The sequence below is a fragment of the Aptenodytes patagonicus genome, chromosome 1 (genome assembly GCF_965638725.1).
Source record: "Aptenodytes patagonicus chromosome 1, bAptPat1.pri.cur, whole genome shotgun sequence".
In the NCBI taxonomy this organism is placed as follows: domain Eukaryota; kingdom Metazoa; phylum Chordata; class Aves; order Sphenisciformes; family Spheniscidae; genus Aptenodytes; species Aptenodytes patagonicus.
In genome coordinates this window covers 201,051,845-201,069,636 of record NC_134949.1, presented here as the reverse complement: position 1 = coordinate 201,069,636, position 17,792 = coordinate 201,051,845, and the positions used below count along the sequence as shown (strand labels likewise).

Sequence of the window (17,792 nt, the reverse complement as noted above, 5' to 3'; positions counted from 1 at the left end):
AAATTCACAGGAGGTCTTTTTCTTTTAAACCCTGTTTTGATGAGAATTTTCACTAATTTCCTGGAAAGAGTAGCAGAATGTTTAAATAGACTGGAAATTTGTTTTTGTTTAAATTTAGATGAATTGCTGATCAAATCCTGAAAGGAGGCTAATAAAGACTTACATTCTTTCCATGTTACCTCAACTAGGATTGTTGGGTAACTGCAGCAAATTCTCTTTTGGACATCCTCTGTTGCAGTTTGGCAGTTCTGATATGTTTTGTTTGTGGTAAATGAGCTCACAGTCATTATTCACTGTCTGCAATACTTAAATGTTCAGGCCCTGTGTTAAAAGGTATATCTATGGTGCCATTTGTCATATTTGATTTATGATGTGCATTTACAGTTGGATCCCTAGATACCCTTTGAAGAACTCATTTAGTAGCTGGGTCCAAGAAGGATGGAGAAAGGATACCGTTCCTTGTTTCTGTCTTGACAATGATCTTGATCACAGGAACCTTGAGGTCAGAATGGGGAGCTCACCCGCATCATCCAGGAATGCAAGATACTTGGTCTTCAAACATCATGGATATTATGTAGCTGAGGGCTACCAGAACAACTCGCAAAGGATTCCAATCTGATGTGCAAAATCCAATATATGCAAATCGAGGCAGAAAGTAGCACTGGGGAAGCAGTAGCACTCAGATACGATATACAAATAAGAACAAAGGTGTTTGATTATTCTGTCTTTGACAGATGTAACCAAATTCTGTTGCTGTATTGTCATCCTCACCAATTGTAACTTTTGATTGGAGGAATCCTTTATCAACTGTGAGTGGCTGTTTTATGAAAATTCATCCTAAATGTCAACTTCCATCAGTAGAAGATTCCTGTCATAGGTACTTCAGTAAAACTGGGCACTGAATGTCTGTATTTCTGCTCCAGCTGAGTCATGACCTTGAGCTCCCTGTTAGATGTGCTTTTTTATAATCTCATAGTATTTACTACAGCTGTCCTTGCTCTACCTCCAGACTAATAGTCAGTTTGTGTTAGACAAAGCATACATTGTTATGGTAACTATCTGTCTATTTGTAGGCTCAGTACAGCTGGAGTTCTTAGATCTGTTTGAGGTTTTGAGGCATCCTCTCACCTTCTAACCTTGCCTGATCTGGTCATACCTCAAAGCTGAAGCTGATTCTGAGATGCAGGCCATTTCAGTTGTAACTGCTGGTCTTGGATGTTTACTGGATAGTCACTATTTCAGAGGCAGATTCCTCTTGATTTAGAAAATTCTTATGCAAAATAGAAAATCTTTGTGAGGAGTGGAATAGATTCTTTGTAGTCAACTCTGAGTTTCAGTCTGTTATAGCTTCTGTGGCATTTCTGAAACATTAATAGTTACCCTCCATGAAGTCTATCTTGCCAGTGTGTTCATGTTGTAGTCCAGTAGCTGGTCTTTGCATGCTGTAATTTCAAACTTTTCTCTAGTAAATTCTTCATCATTTCCCTTTTGCTAGAAATCAGACCCCTGTGTTAGACATTACCTTCTAAAGTTTATAAGAATTCACTTTCAAAGTATTCATAGCAGTACAGCATCTTGTAGAACTTCAAACTCTTCATGTTAGACCAGTTTATGAATCCTGTTATAGATACCAAGTGCAACAATAGGTTTCATTTCTTATGAATGCCATTAAGAGTAATAATTGTCAAAACAACTGTGTTTGGTGAAAAAGTGGCATATTTCCAGGCTGCTTCTTGGAAAAATTAAGCTATGGGCATCTGATGAAAGTAAGTCAGAGAAACATCTGTTTCCCTGGACATGTGAGTTGGCAGAACTTCAGGAATGAGTAGAGGAAGCAAGACCTTAGCTAAATTATAACAAATGTTCATTTTGTAATCTGTTTTGAAAATTGCTGCTTGGGAGTGATCTGCTTTTTTAGTTTATCTCAAATGAAAGAAAGATTGGGTAATATAGGCACAATTGTTTTATCTAGCAATGTAACAGCTACAAGCCCTCTTTCTCTCTGTGTGAGTTTATTACTAGGAAGAACTGACTGCAGGATAGCAAAGTCAGTTTAGAATAGTTAGTCAGATACAAGTTTTCATCCTTCAATTCTGATAGGTGTACAAATAGCACTGTTTGTCACAACCTATCCCAATCCACATCTAAATGTGTTGCAAACATTTTATGGTTTTTACATGTTTCCAAGACAGTTTGGGTATAGTCTTATGACCATCTATTTCCGAAACTCTAAAAAAAAAAAAAATTATCCCAGGCTCTGGCTATTTACCTGAATGACTTCTTGGAATGTGGAGCTCCACAATCCAGCCTTTTTAAACACCAGTATCTGAAAAACAGGGGCTTCTGATTGATTACATGTACTTTTTCACAACTTTCTTTAACCTGTAAGCACTCTGGTCTTCTAAAGTAACCTTGCTGAGGACAGAATTCAGGAAAGCAAGCTATATTGATTTAAAATAACTTCTTACCTACTCCTAAACAACATTTGCAAATAACTCATATTTATGAATTGGCATGTCCTGATACATACTCTCACCTAGTCTGCTCTTACTTGTAAGTCTGAGACTCTTCGATTTTTAGGTAAAGGAGAGCCTGCCATTTACTCTTATTCCTACAGATACTTAAGCCCTGTCATGCTTATTTTAAAGTACCAGCATATCTTAATTCTAGTTTTTACTTCCATTTTCCATATGTTCAGCTGGAAACTTCACAGCTATCTGTATGGAAAGCTCATTTCCCCATAGAATTGTACCCGGAATTGAGTCACGAGTGATTTCAGACTGCTTTGTTGGTGGATTCCTTACTGAAAGTACTTTGATTCAATCTAAAAACAAATCAAACCCATTTCCTAGTAAGGGAGCTTTAACTGTGGTTCATAAATTTGTGGGCATTAATAGAAATCAAGCTTGTCTTGGTAAAGAGAAACCATAAGTTACCAAGTCAGTGTTTAATCTCTACCTTATGCGGTAAGAATTGCTACTCAAAGAGGATAAGATTTTTGCTGGTCATCAGTTCCTGGCTGAGATCAGCTCAGCTGGGGAAGGACACAGCAGCACATTTGGCTTCAATTCTGGTAGGAGTTTCAGTGGTGCAACTGAAGAAACGGTCACAAAGGATAAAGCCAAACGTTATTCTAGGTCAATGTCTTTTTTCTTTTGGTAAATCATGAATTACTGGAAAAAAGTATAAAAATTACAGCAAGCCTGTGGTGACACTTTTCGGACAGGTCCATAGCCCTGTGGGAGGACTACTTGTGTAGAGATTAATAAGTATGACCAGAAGGCCTGATCCATCACTGTCTCAACATTAATCTACCTACCAGGTCTTTTGAGGGTGGTGCTTGCTAAGGCAGGATGAGGATTTACAAGGGTGAATGAGAACAGGGGTATAATTCAGTCACAACAAATGTTCAGTTCTCAGTGATAAGATCTCACTAAAGAACATGTCTTACTTCCAAAGGAGAGTAATGGTACTGCTCTCAAATTTCAGATCTTCCCTCTGTTTAGCAAGTATATATACATTTTGTGCTCAAGCTCCTTCTTACTTGGATTGGTCACTCCAATACATGACGGTTTGGGAAAGATGCAGAGAATAGACTTTTCCCCAAAAGGGAATGCTCTGTAAAAATCTGTGGATGGGAAGCATAGTTGGGCAGATGACTGAAATATCAATCAGGATATATTGGGTGGGTTTCAAACCTGCATTAATATAAATATTATACAATGTAATATATTACGTAAATATTTTATAACATAACATGGAGTTCATGTTCTTGAGAATATATTCTAGAGACTGTTGGTTCATCTCTTGGAAATGTCTGAGGAGGTAAAAGACCAACCTATCACTGAAATTTTCTTGTGCAAAATCATAGAATATAGGGCTAAGAAAAAGGAAAACACAATTCTAGAATTGCATCAGAAAAGGCATTTCCATTGAAATAAGGCAGCATTAATGTTACTATGTAAATAGTGACTAGAACTTGTCTAGAATACTGCTGATAGTTTTAGCTATGCACTTGTAGAAAAGGTGTTGTGGTTTAACCTCAGTCGGCAACTGAGCACCACACAGCCGCTCGCTCACTCCCCCGCCCCAGGTGGATGGGGGAGAGAATTGGAAGAGTGAAAGTGAGAAAATTTGTGGGTTGAGATAAAAACAGTTTAATAATTGAAATAAAATTATAATTAATAGTAATATACAAAACTGATACGTATACATCACAAAGTGATGCACAATGCAATTGCTCACCACCCGCCGACCGATGCCCCGCCAGGCCCCGAGCAGCAGCCCCCCCAGCCAGCTTTCCCCAGTTTATGTACTGAGCATGACGTCACATGGTATAGAATGTCCCTTTGGCCAGTTTGGGTCAGCTGTCCTGGCTGTGCCCCCTCCCAGCTTCTTGTGCACCTCCAGCCTTCTCAGTCGGTAGAGCATGGGAAGCTGAAAGGTGGTTGACTAGTGTAAGGACTGCTTAGCAACAACTAAAACATCGGTGTGTTATCAACATTATTCTCATCCTAAATCCAAAACACAGCACTGTACCAGCTACTAGGAAGGAAATTAACTCTATCCCTGCCGAAACCAGGACAAAAGGTGAAATCAGTGTATGAAATTAGTAAAAACCCAAAAGGCAATCTCTTTTACTAACTGTTTTGCCATACAAGAAAGGTCAGAGAGCTGATTTACTTGGCCTAGTAAAATAGGGATAGGTGGAATATCAGAAGGTCAACAGAAGGAAGAAGAGTTGTGTAAACCTAAGGACAACATTTGCATAAAATAAAACAGTAAAGACTGCTGAAGAATACATTTGGATTGGATACTTTCCAAAGGGTTTTAGCCTTCAGAGGACCTTCCAAAGCTGTGCTGGAGGCAAGCAACGCGATCACATTTTCATAAACTGAAGACATATTTCATGAGCTAGATTTCATGAAAATGCCTTTCATAAACTAAAGATGGTTTATGAAAGAGTTTGTATGACGTAGCTGCCTGTTGCAGTGAAGGAGTGAATTTGCTGACCTAGAGGTCCTTGTTCCTTTCTCTTATTTGCAGTGTGTGAATGGAGATTTTTTTTGATGCATTGGCAGCCTTTGATACTAGTGAGTATCTTTCCTGGTTTGGGATTCCTTCTGAATCATTTCTATTGTTTTTTTCTATGAGAATCCAAAAGTTGTAAGCACTTTTACTCATGCCAGAAAAGCATGAGGTTTCTTTTTTTTTTAATCTTATGCCACGCATGTGATTGAGTTAATAAGGATTTAGATAAATTGGAAAGTATTAAAAGGATGATGACATTACCATGCACGTTCATCAGGTGTAACCCAGTTAGGACAGTATGCTGAGTTGTGCTGTGTCTATATGAATTTGAGATTCAGAGTTAGCTGGCTATTATTTAATCCAGATATAACAGTAATAAGACTTCTGCCATCTTTTGCTTAGTAGAAATATAGTTTGGGAATACAGGATAACTTCCTGTTAGGAGTAAAAATCAGTACCACAAAAATTATTTTTAAGTAGTGTTTTTAAATTTCAAAAAGTAACAAGTTTCCTTGAACAAGTACAGCAAGCACATAAGCAAGTTCCTTGCAAAAACCTCTGTAAGGCATTGCTTCCCTGACCTTGTAGTAGCTGCCTTTCCTTTCAAAGCTCAGATGACACATTTAACCACTTTAACTTATTATGCTTCTGTTTTCTGCCCTACATTCTTGCACTTACAAATCAAAACATCCAGGCTAAGGCTTCTTTTGGAGGCATGCAAGATTTCTAAATGATGGCCTAGATTTTAACCCTTCTCTTTTTCAAAAGTCTGTCTTTCTGGCAAGGGATTTTAAGACCAGTGTAATTCTTAATGGTCTTCTAGATGCAAAAGCATAGTTTACCTAGTCTTTGAAGTTCTATCTTAGGTGCATACAAGCACCTAAGGTAAGTGAATCACAATATGTCCCTTATTAGCACACATTGATACAATATTATTTAATGATTATATAGTGTTGAAAGGTTGTAGCCTCACTTTTGTCATAATCCCAATGTGCTGACCACCATACAATTTTTCATCTTTTTCTTGAAGAAATCGCAATCAGTGATAGAGATACGAGAGTGCATGAAACAACTGGCTAGACACAATTGAAATAATACTGAGATATTCCATAGATAAGATTTTTGACAACAAACAAAAAGGAAGAGAGCAGGTATGTCTGTAGTTTTAAATAAAACCAAATAGCCTGGACTGGCCTATGTTCATACTGCTTAAGGTTAGCACCTGCTAGAGCAGAGTGTCATCATTCATCCTACGTAGCACTTAGTCCAGCTCTTCCCTGAAGCCTGTACAGTTCCTGTTTCACCTTAAGATATTGTTACTATTTTGTCTGTTTAGTTCAGATTGTTTGGAACAACGTGAGGGCTACCCACTAGAATGATGTGTTCTATGTGTGCTGGGGTATGGCGTGAAAACACCTGCAGAACTTTCTTGGGTAGCACTGGAGAGAGTTTAAGTTGATTCAGTCTCATGGATGTGTCTTCAGTGAACTGTCCCTTGGACCATGCCTATATATTTTCTGGATGGAAGTTAGAATAAGCCAAAAAATGAGTGGAGGCCAAGCTAATGATTTGAGTGCTGTAGGCAGTCAGGACCCAGTGCTCAGGCATGTTCCTTGGTCCCCTCTTATTTGTCATCTCCTTGACTTTGGACCCTGAAGACCTGTGGCATTTCGAGGTTACCTGAAATCTGGCTTAGTTTGCCTGACATGCTGTCCAAAAGCTGCAGCAACTCTGAAGCTGTTCCCAAATGTACCAGGTGTCTCAGTCTGTGGAGCAGAAAGGTCCATTAGGGGGGTGGGAGGTACAGCTGGGGTCACCACCAGTTTCAGCTAGCTGATTTGAATCATCTGCTGCATGTCTATAAAAGTTTTCATTTTCTGTAAAGCGACCAGAGACTAGTGTCGATAGATCTTTTTTTTTCCTTTTTTTTTTTTTTAATATCTTTTCCCTGAGTATTGGCAGGAGATTTATTTATAACTTGTGGAAATTAACATTCTCTGGGAATCCATTTGAAGTCCCTTGTAGCTGTTTTAGTGCATAAATGGGCACAGAGAATGTGAACGCTTCTTAATACAAATAAATACGACTAAGATAAAGATGGTGTGTATTTATCATTGCTCATGAACAGAGGCAGCTTAGATTGTTTTTTGATGTATAAAAACTATGCTCAGATGTCCCAAATAATAAACCCAGTAGATCAAAGTTAGTCTCGATCTTTTCTCACCAAATTCTTGGTGGCAGGCAGTATCTAAGAAACCTATTGATTTCACCTAAAGCCATTTAGAACTAGAAATCCTGCCTGGACCACAGCTGACTCAAAGATACTGAATTTGCACTGTGCTCCATTTATTTAATAGTTTATTCATTCAGGAAGGGATGTACAGCTAGTAGACAATTGAAATCTGTGTGTTCAGTTTTGAAATCCTAGCTAGTTAGTTCCAGGTCATTAATGTCATATGGAAAAGTTCAGGAAGACCTGTGATGCAAAATTTGGTTGGAGATGTTAAACATTCACTTCTACTATTTTCCAAGCTTGTTTGTCTTTATCTCTAAACAGAGGCCCCAGCATTTATGTCTTCCCATGCCACACACCCTCATTAAACATTAGCTCAGCGTAAGTGATTTCCTTCCTTCACAGATGGTAGAACACACCAAAGGAGGCAAGAATAGAGTTCAGATCTTTCTATCTTATAGATGTAAGGTCTAGTAATCATGGCTTTCATTTCTAATAATCATGGCTTTCATTTGTGGTGCTTCTAAGCACCAGACACTAACCTTAGGGTAGAATTTGCAAGAAATTTCACATTCTTAATATAAGAATCTCTGAAATTGAGTGTGTTTCCCTGATGCTACAAGAAGGAAAATCCCAGACCGTGTGCCAATTTGACACAAAGAGAAACAGTTCTTCCTGATCCTAAACAGACCTGTCAGATCTTTGCGTCCTAAAAGATATCTCCTCCCTGCTGATAAGAAAAGCAAAGCAATTTTGAATAGAATGGGCAAGCTTAGATATGGACTGTAGGGATGAGAAAGCAGTTGCTTCCATTCTTCCTGCCTAATAACATATCAGTGTTATTAACAACACTGTGTTGTTTATGCTGCAATTTTATTATGCATCTCATGGTATTTGGTGGTCTTTACAAGAGTCTTAATTTAAGGTGTCTGATTGACATCCTCAGTCTCAGTTCAATCTTAAGCTATTTTTTCCTTCTTTTTAAGTAAGGTTTGCCTAGTTCTGATGCCATGAAAACTTGGAAACATGATGCACTTTTCACTCCAGTGTTTGAAAAACATATATGAGAGATATTTGTATTATTTTGCAATTCTAATAGAATTTTAAATCTTCAGGAATCTCATAATTTTTTAAGACTTTGAAATGGGAATGTTTATATTTAATGATATAATGGCATCAATAAGAGTTTAAGCAGTTGTCTAGATTATTTTTTTAATGATAGTATAGTATTCATATTCGTATTGAGACTGCTGTTAAAAACATACTAGAAATATAATACTTCCATAAAGAACTTTTCCCTTCAATAATAAATAGCAAGCTTTTTCCATATAACATGAATTGTTTCTGTTTCACAAATGCAGAAAATTTTGGATAAAATTTAATTTTTCATGTCAACTAATTTGGCAATTGCATTACAATAGTTTCATTAAATTTAATTTTTTCCATCTTAAGTAAATCTGCTGAAATAGCTTACTTGAAGTACATCAAATACAAAGGTTGATTTTGATTTTTCTTATTTTAGATTATTATGTCATGCAATGAAAGACCATATAGTGCGTGTCGCAAATGAAGCAGAATTTATTTTGAACCGACAAAGAGCTGAAGATGTCCACAAGCACGCTGAGTTTGAGGTAAGCCTGAGAGTTGGAACATTTCTGCTTCTCTGTTTTCACTCAGTTATCACCTAGACTGTAACCCCATACAATAAAGATCTTTTTCTTCCAAGAAAGAAATTTACATTGAAGGCATTTCAAAACTAGTTTTTAAAAGCTTTGGTAAATGTCAAACACAAGGAACGGGTTTAATTTCTCATCTCCTCACTGAAATTCATGAAAACATTTACAGCTTGAAGAAATCCCTTAATCAGAATGTCTAAACTGATATGGCAGTTTAGATTCACAAAGAACTTTTCTGATTTATTGCAAATAGTAATGCAAATCACATTAGTAATTATTTTTGTTGGATTTTATCAGCAGTATATATGAGTTCAGTAAGAAAGAAAAACAACACACTTAAGGCATTTCATGAAAAATAAGAAATAGAAATGTTTTGTTAAACAGAATTAGTATTTTAAGGTAATTTTGTTAGAACATTTTGCATTTTGGAGCACTTCAGAATATTTACTTGCTATAATTTATATATTGAAATATGATATTACATGTGTTTCCTGCTAGTTCAGAATCATTAACTATTGACAGTAAGACTGTGTTTAAAGTGTCTATTCTTTTTAAGTTTTGGAAGATGTAACACAGCAGCTGGATCCCATAACTCTTTAATGTCTATAATTCTTACTCCTAAAAGGAGTCAACATTTGATTGCTTTTTTCATCAATGAGTGTTGTGGTATACAATTTAAATTACATTGCTTGAAAATGATGCAAATATACAAAAAAGCTATTTTTAAAACGTGTTCATTTAACAGGTTTTTTATTATTTCTTCAGGATTAATTTTGTTCCTATTAAAAAATTTTCATGCGAAAGTGATGGAGTAAAGCTAAAAGTAATTTTTGACATGATTTTATCAAATATGGTTTTGCATTTTTGTGGTGTTTTATACATTTCAGCATCACTTTTTTTTATTATTTCCAAACCTGTCTGTGCTTGCATACATTTGTGTATGTGTAAGTATATATACATAAACATACATTTCCACATGTTTTAATGCTCAAGAGACCTAACATTAGGATTAAGATAGACTGACTTAGTATTGATGATAATAAATAGCTATATCAATTTATTCATCTGTCAGAAAATGTCAACAAGCACCTGGTGGCTAGAAATAGGAACCGGTAATATTAGTTTTGATGAGGTTTTTATCTCCTCGAAACAGCTCTCTCAAATGTGCACTTTGACGTACTAGTTCTTGTGCTCCTTGACCTAGCTGAAAAGTGTGAGACACAGAGATATCTGTTGTCATTTTGAATACACATAACCTTTCCTTCATTTTGTCAGAGCAGACAGCAGACACTTGTCATATAGGTTTGCAACAACTTTATTACCAAGCATATACTGGATATTTTGAACTTAGATAAAATCACATTTACAATTAAGTGTGTGTCAGAGTGAAGTTTCATATTGCCTCAACAATAAATAACATTTGATATTTATCAGAGCATCATGAAGTAACCTAAGATGACAATAGAAGATTGAGTTATCTGCTCTTTGAAGAATACATTGAGGTATAAGATCTGTCAGAACTCTAGACAAAATGAGAATATTCAATTAACTTTCAGCTTCTGTTAGCAAATAGGATTTAGAATATTAACTAAATTCCCTAAAGGAATAGCCTTAAGTCAGTCTTATTGTCTGGTAAAGAAACCAACACATTTTTCATACATGAAAATTTTCATTATATTTGTCACATGAAAAACCTCAGCTACATGTTTTAGATGAGTAAGATAAAATCTGCAAGTCATAAAAGAAAATTATGAAATGTAGCCTGTGTTAAATATGGAACTCAGATGTACTTAAATAAGGTGATGGTTAAAGTCTGAAAGAATGTTTTATATATTGTCTTTAATAATGGTAGGTTTATAACTGAACATTTTATTATTCATCCTACTTGAAAGTAGTAGGGACAAAGAGATTTCTGGTAGTTCTCTGTTGCATAATTGTAAATCTGTCATTTTCTTTTAATAAGCTGTATTGGTATATGTTCTGGGTTTTAGTACATGTTAATCATTGCTCTCAGCCAGAGAAGTGAGTGGCCATTTTATTTTTACCTTTTAAACTTTAATTGAATCATTATGGGTGAAATGATTTGGCCCAAGCTGCACTAAGTTACTGTGTCGCCTGCGTAGTAGGGAGGCCATGGACCAGCATCTAAATTTTATCCTGTGACTCCAGGTGCAGTCAGGGCCAGGGAAATTCCTCCCAGAATGGGTGCTTCACAGTTAACTTTCATTTTGTTAACCTTTGTAATTGTTCAGGAAGAAAAATGAAAATTTAATTTTACTGTCCAATGAGCTGGTGAAATATTAACCTCATTACTAAGGCAGATCATTGTACTAATTGGTGCTTCCCTGTACAAGAAGATAAATTGAAAAATGAATTAACCCTTTATGAATTAGTGTAACGATTGTTCTTTTCCAGATAGATTACTTGAAATAATGGCTGTAACATAGTGGAAAGACCACTGTTAAAATCTTACTGAATGCTAATGTGATCTGTAGTAAAAAGGTAGTATGCAGAAATATGAAGAATAAACTATAATTTAGTATGAGGTTAACTTAATTGCTCTTTTGAATATTAGAAAATAGGATTCTATTCAGCATTGTGTTACAGCATTGAGTGTTGGTTAAATGTTCTAAAATGGTGCACAATAACTGTGCATGCAAAAATGTCTCTTAAAAGGTGATTTTAAAATCAGCTGTTTTGAGAATAATCTAGCCTTTGTAATTTATACCTAGAAAATGATACTTAGGGATTTATTTTAATTAGCATGGCTACATTTGCTTTGTTTAGACATTTTTAAAGAATCTTTACTAGGAGGAGAAATTTAATTTGAACTTAACACGATTTTGAGAAAAGAAATGGAAAAATTATATTGTGCTTATTATACATAAAGAAAGGCTTTATCAAAACTAAAATATACTGTCCTGGTTTCGGCCAGGATAGAGTTAATAACTCTATGCTATAGAGTTTTGACAGTTTTAGAAACAAATTTTCATGAAGGTCAATAAGCACAGCATTTATTTTAGAGGTAGTTGCCTCTTAAAGGAAACATGATGAAAACAGATATTTTTCAGTTTAAAAGATGAGTGATTTTTTAACCATTAGGGTTTTTTAGAAGTGGTAGAATGTTATGAAAATTTTTCATATTGTGATATGAAATAGAAAATATACTCCTTAATTTCATAGCTAAAGGAGTTTCTCTTTAGCATCCATAATAATAAAATTATCAAATGGCTTTTTAATTGTAGGTTTTATTGCAATTTAAAAATCAAAACTAGTGTACATAATTTTTTCCTGCATATTATGTTATGTATGTTATACCGGTATTTTATACCTGAGAACACATGAAACTTTTACAAATAAAGACCAACTTTTAAGGCATATCCGTGGTCACACATCTACACTCAGAGATATATAGCTAAATATTTTTAATTGCAATTCTGTTGTCTTTGCCCTTGATAGCTCAATTTTTACATGTTCTAACTGCGTGCTTTTTCATGGATAATGTATAGTAGTAGAACAATTTCAATTGCATGGTGCGTCCTATTCCTCTTAAAAGTATTTTAAAGAGTTCTTGTCATATTTAAAGAGTTTTAGTAAGTAATCATTTTAAGGCAATTCTAAATAGCCTATCTTTTATGAAGTAGATGTACTTTCATTCCTAGTCGCAGTGTGCTCAGTATGCTGCTGACAGAAGAGAGGAGGAGAAGATGTGTGATCATCTTATCAGTGCTGCTAAGCATCGGGATCATGTTACAGCCAATCAGCTGAAACAGAAGATACTCAACATACTAACAAATAAGCACGGTGCCTGGGGAGCTGTTTCTCACAGGTAAGCTGCAGACATAAAACGTGTGGGTTTTAAATGTTACTTTCAAAGTTTAAGACAAGTAGTCATTGTATAACTGAAATATGAATGTATTAGGAACTAGTATTGCTAAAATATATTTTCTCAGTCTTTTCTTCAGCTGGTTCTTGAGAAGTCCTCTTTGCTAAAGATTCACAGATCAAGCTCCTTTATAGACTGCAAACATAATATTTTGCCATATTTTAAATAAATTGTAATTGTTATTTGTTGACTATAATGCAATTTTACTGTTAGCATATCAGTAGGTTTTGAGGCTCCTACCAGTATTAGAATCTGAGTGAAGTGTTCTGAATGAGATATTGAGAGATGTAGAGATTTTCATATAGACATCGACAGAGGAAGCCTGAAATAAAGAAGAGAGAGTCAAAATGACTTGTCTAACCTTATAGAGTAAGTCAGTATTACAATAACCAGCAGAACCGAGTCACTTGAGTCACTGGCTAATGCTTTCTTCTGTTTATAGATATTTCCGTGCAAGTAATGAACTGGTAAGATCCACTGGTAAATCTTAACTCTCCTACAACAAAACAGTAGTCAGTGCCAGCCATGCACAGTCAAACTCTGTATGCTTAAAGCAAAACTTATATTGTATTTAAATGTCCCATGTGCAAAGCTGAACATAACCAAAGTGCAGCTCAATTCTACAGGTACTGCTGTTAAAAAAATGATAAAATAAAAAAGCATGATCCAAAATATATAATTCTTACTGTAAGCAAGTGGTTTTGCATACTGTATGCATGAGGTTTTAATCAAAGCTGTGTTGAATACTATTTTTAAAAGTTCATTCTATTCAACATAGGGGTGAAATTAAACATTTTCATATATCATGCAAAAAACCCAGAGCCTGGCTCTTCTGAACCACAAAAATAGCCAGTGGCTAAGGTGCTGACCCTCATGTGGAAGACGAGCTCAAATTGCTCCTTTCCTTCATTCAGAGCAAGGTCTTGAACCTGGGTCACTGCCATGTGAGTGCCCTGTCTGCAAAACTAGAGACTGCCAAGTCTCTCTCTTGTTTGTGCATTCTAGCCACAAATATTTGATTATTTGATTATTTATTCAAAGTAGAACAGCTCAAACAAGAGAAATCAAGGAAGTTCTGCTTCCAAATACCCAAATTTTTATAGTTTAATTTTCTACTTAATCCTGTTTAAGTCTGCTCTGAGTCAGGCAGAGCAGATCAGAAAGTTCCATTTCAGCTCTGAAAAACCTTTTCAGTAAAAATCTAGTTGAGACTGATAGACTAATACAAAACCTCTTCTCTAGATAAATATTTTCTTTCAAAAAAATCTATATGATGTAGCTTGAATACGTATCTAGGGCTTAAGCTTATTAGAAAAGTTGTCAAGTAATAAATTTGACACATCAGTAATAATGGTTAATAAATACCACATATACTGTTCATTCTTTTTGTCATTCTGTCTAGTTGGTTCTTGCAGTGATACAGTGTTGAAAAATGTAATTTTTCATGTTCACCATCCTTCTATCCTTACGTCTTCCAAAGAAACCACTATTTCCTGGATGATGATGGAGATGTATTTATTTTTTAAGGTGGTAGAAAGTGTAGAAATTCAGTCTTATGGAAATTCTGTAGTCTAACACCAGAGACATGCTGGTGGAAATTACAAAAATGACATGTAGAAGATTGTGATATAGTTAATTCAAAACAGCCTTAGTCCTTAATGGACACTCGTGTTATCTCTAGTTGAGACTTAAAGCTGTGTATCTGGAACCTTGAGCCTGATGAAAATAAATGCAATTTTCAGTCCTATTAATGTCTTTGAATTTTTTTATAATGTTGTTGCTCAAGTTTGTGAATGGTGCAGATACTTTGCAGGCTTAAGTCAGTTCCTGGTCACTAACTATTTCAGAAGACCATCTCTTCTTTGGGCCAGATAACTTTCCTCTCCTGGACTGCTGATGGCATCCTAAATGGCAACAGACCACTGCTGCAGCTTTTTTTGCTCTGCAGTCCATGATAGTTTTTGATGGGCCATGAATCAGCTTGACACCTATGACAAACCCATCAAATTTCTTACATCAAGCAAAAGAAACTCTTATTTTATTCCTGTCATGCCACTTCCCTGATGTGCCTGCTTCTTAATTACTTGCAGTGCTGCTTTCCTATTTTGGCGCTCACCGTTTTAGGTGCCGCTGTTGGCCTGGTTGTATTTCAGCTGCGGGCTGCTGCTTAACCTGGAGAAGGGGGGACATGTCGACAGCATGAGGTCTCCAAGTGGGGCTCCCCATTTGCAGGAGCCTATCAGGAGGCAAATGGCCTTGCACTGCAGGTCTCGCCATGTGTGCCGTGGCAGCTGTGTGATCCACCACACGAGTGCATGAGACCGCTCTCTGTCATGAGTCCTAGTGGACTGTGAATGGAAAGGCCTAGGATGGCAGCAGGTATGGGGAGGTGCCCAGGGGGAGAGCCTCTGAGCCTTGTTAAGAACCAAGGTCACTGGTTCTCAGTGGGCAGATTTAAAAGGCTTCAAGTGCAGAAAGCAGAGAGGGGTCTCATTAAACTGCTTAGGCACAGAAGGCAAAACCTGTTGTTAATTAGGTAGTTCCTCCAATACTCTATGATGGAAATTGAGATAGGTTCTAAAATTGTACATACTTCTGGTCTTGGCTGGCAGGAGACACAACAGGCCTCAAGTCTCTGTTTTTAATTCCTGACAAACAGTTACAGCATTAGCAGTCTGTTTATAAACTGTTGCTTCTCTGTGCCCCAGGAGATACAGACTGACTGGAATACAGAGTTACTTAAGAAAAAAATGGGTTGACACTCCAGACCTCTAGACCTCTGTAGTGACTCCATCATTTCTGTCTGGGAGAGCGTTCCCAGTTCTGAAGGCACACTGCTGGTCTCCTGTCCATCTCTTGTGCTGGAGACCATTCGCTGAAACAGTGAATTAGGGAGATCGTTCTCAGGCCCAGGAGGGGCAGGGGAAGAAATAGGCAACCGCCTATGCATGATAAATACTCCATCAATAGCAATGCCTTTTGACATCCAAAATGGATAAGATAGGTAAGAAACTATTTGGGGGGGGATGAGTGTGACTCTTAAAAGTTTCAATTCTCTATCACATACACAATCTGCAGCTATTGATTTACTGATAATTGTAGCATATAGTACATATATATGTGTTTTTGTTTATCTCTGCAAGGTAAAGAACAATTTTTAAGTTCTTTAACGTAGATGCTCATGTTATAAAATATTAAGGTCTCCTTTTCTGAAATATGATCCAGCTGTAGAGAAAATTTTTCCTTGTATTTGCGGTTCAACACAATGAACTTGTAAGCCTCCCCAGCTTTTGTGTCTGTGTGTACTATTTTTGCAGAAAGCAGCAACAAGCATTTACTGTGTTTAATCTGTAGGTGCCACAAAGTTTACCCTTTGTTCATTAAGAAACGAAGAGACTATTAGGAAACATAGAAACTTAGCACTGGGAGGAAAAACAAGAGGTCTGATGAGTGAAATTCTATAGTATTTGTAAATTATGAATTTTAAATATATTATCATAAACTCCTCTCAAAATAGCTGAAGAAATGAGAATGAAGTTAAATGGTGTGAGTCAACAAAATACCATATGAAACTTTCAATTCTAAATTAGATTATAGTTACATAAAGATAGTTGAATTAAAAATAACATAAAATTGTAGGTGATTTGCATTTCAATTACCTTCTTAATTAGCTATTAATTTATGAAGGAGAAATTAATCATATGCAAGTGCTCCACCACTTGAATAAATGCCTACAAACACAGTAACGTTGTACAACCTATCGCTGTCCATACATCAATCAGTAGTTTGAGTTGGTCTGAGAACCTGTTTACTCTTTCATCTCCCTCTGTCTAAAAATGTTAAATAACATTTTTGAAAAAAAACTTTATTTTGTATTGCTTATCAGTGTTAACTTCTTTCCTCCTTCACAAATATTTTCCCTTCACCTCTTAAAGTGAAAACCAAAGTTCTTTTGCTCAATTTCTTGAAGGTGTGAGCATCAACTCCTCTACAACAAAAGGAAACTATTGAATCTTATTTTCTCCTACGTATCTCAGACAGAGAGTAATAGATTTCAAAATAAATCTCATTAGTTTGTTATAAATCCTGTTTGTGCCCTTAAACCAAACTAATTCTGTTTTCCTCATTTTGGCAATTTGACACTTTTAGGTATCTTCATAATAGCTTACCCTAAACGTACTGTTTTTCCCTTCTTTAATTTCAGCATTATACCAAAATTAGAATTCTGCAGGTTTTTCAGATGAGAAATTGATGAGTTGGTTATTTCTTTGATGTATTGCCACTTATTCAGAGTGAATATGCAACATCCTATTTCCTTGAACTCAGGAAGAATCAAACAGGGTGTTTCATAGCTTAGCGTTCAAAGCTTCTTTAAGCCAGCACTTACCCTTAGCTTTTTTCAGGGTTATAGTCTTCATGTCACAACATATGCTTCCTTCTGTCTTCTCTGTCAGCTTCATATGGTGCTTCTCTTCCTCCCCATCTGCTTCTCTCCCCATACACATCTTCCTTAAAAAAAAAAAAAAAAAAAATTAGTGAAACCTGTCTGTACACACAGTTCAAATTCCTTATCAGCCATATGCATGCCTGTGTTTTAGGCCATAAACTGTTACTGTGTTTGTTTGGAGTATTCTCTTATTTCAGCTTCTTGGTTTAATCAGGTATCTCCTTTTCAAAAACTTTATTCAAGAATGCTGTATATATAACTCTACCTTACAGTTTCTATAGGTTTAAGGCAATCTAGGGCAATACAAAGAGTTCTGAGTTCCAGTTTGTGATCTAAATATGAAATACTTGTTATAGATATTTTCACATGATCAGTTTTGATATACACAGGGGGATTACTATAATAAGAAAAATGACATTTAGAAATGAGACTTGGTTCTCTTGCTTTCCGTGATTTGATGAAGGAGGTTCAACCTACATTAAAGCAGCTTTACCAAATAGCAAGTATATGAGGGCTTTT

The 17,792-nt window shown here is 36.0% G+C and overlaps 1 protein-coding gene across 5 annotated transcripts in view; it reads left to right on the top strand.

The window, feature by feature from the left end:
• The window catches only part of NBEA (neurobeachin), a 516,384-nt gene that overhangs the window by 266,753 nt on the left and 231,839 nt on the right, over positions 1 to 17,792 (top strand). For all 5 annotated transcript variants that reach the window (XM_076364262.1, XM_076364263.1, XM_076364261.1 and 2 more), the window contains 2 exons: positions 8,787 to 8,895; positions 12,603 to 12,769. In XM_076364262.1, coding sequence (XP_076220377.1) covers positions 8,787 to 8,895; positions 12,603 to 12,769 — 276 coding nt within the window. The remainder of the gene's footprint in view (positions 1 to 8,786; positions 8,896 to 12,602; positions 12,770 to 17,792) is intronic.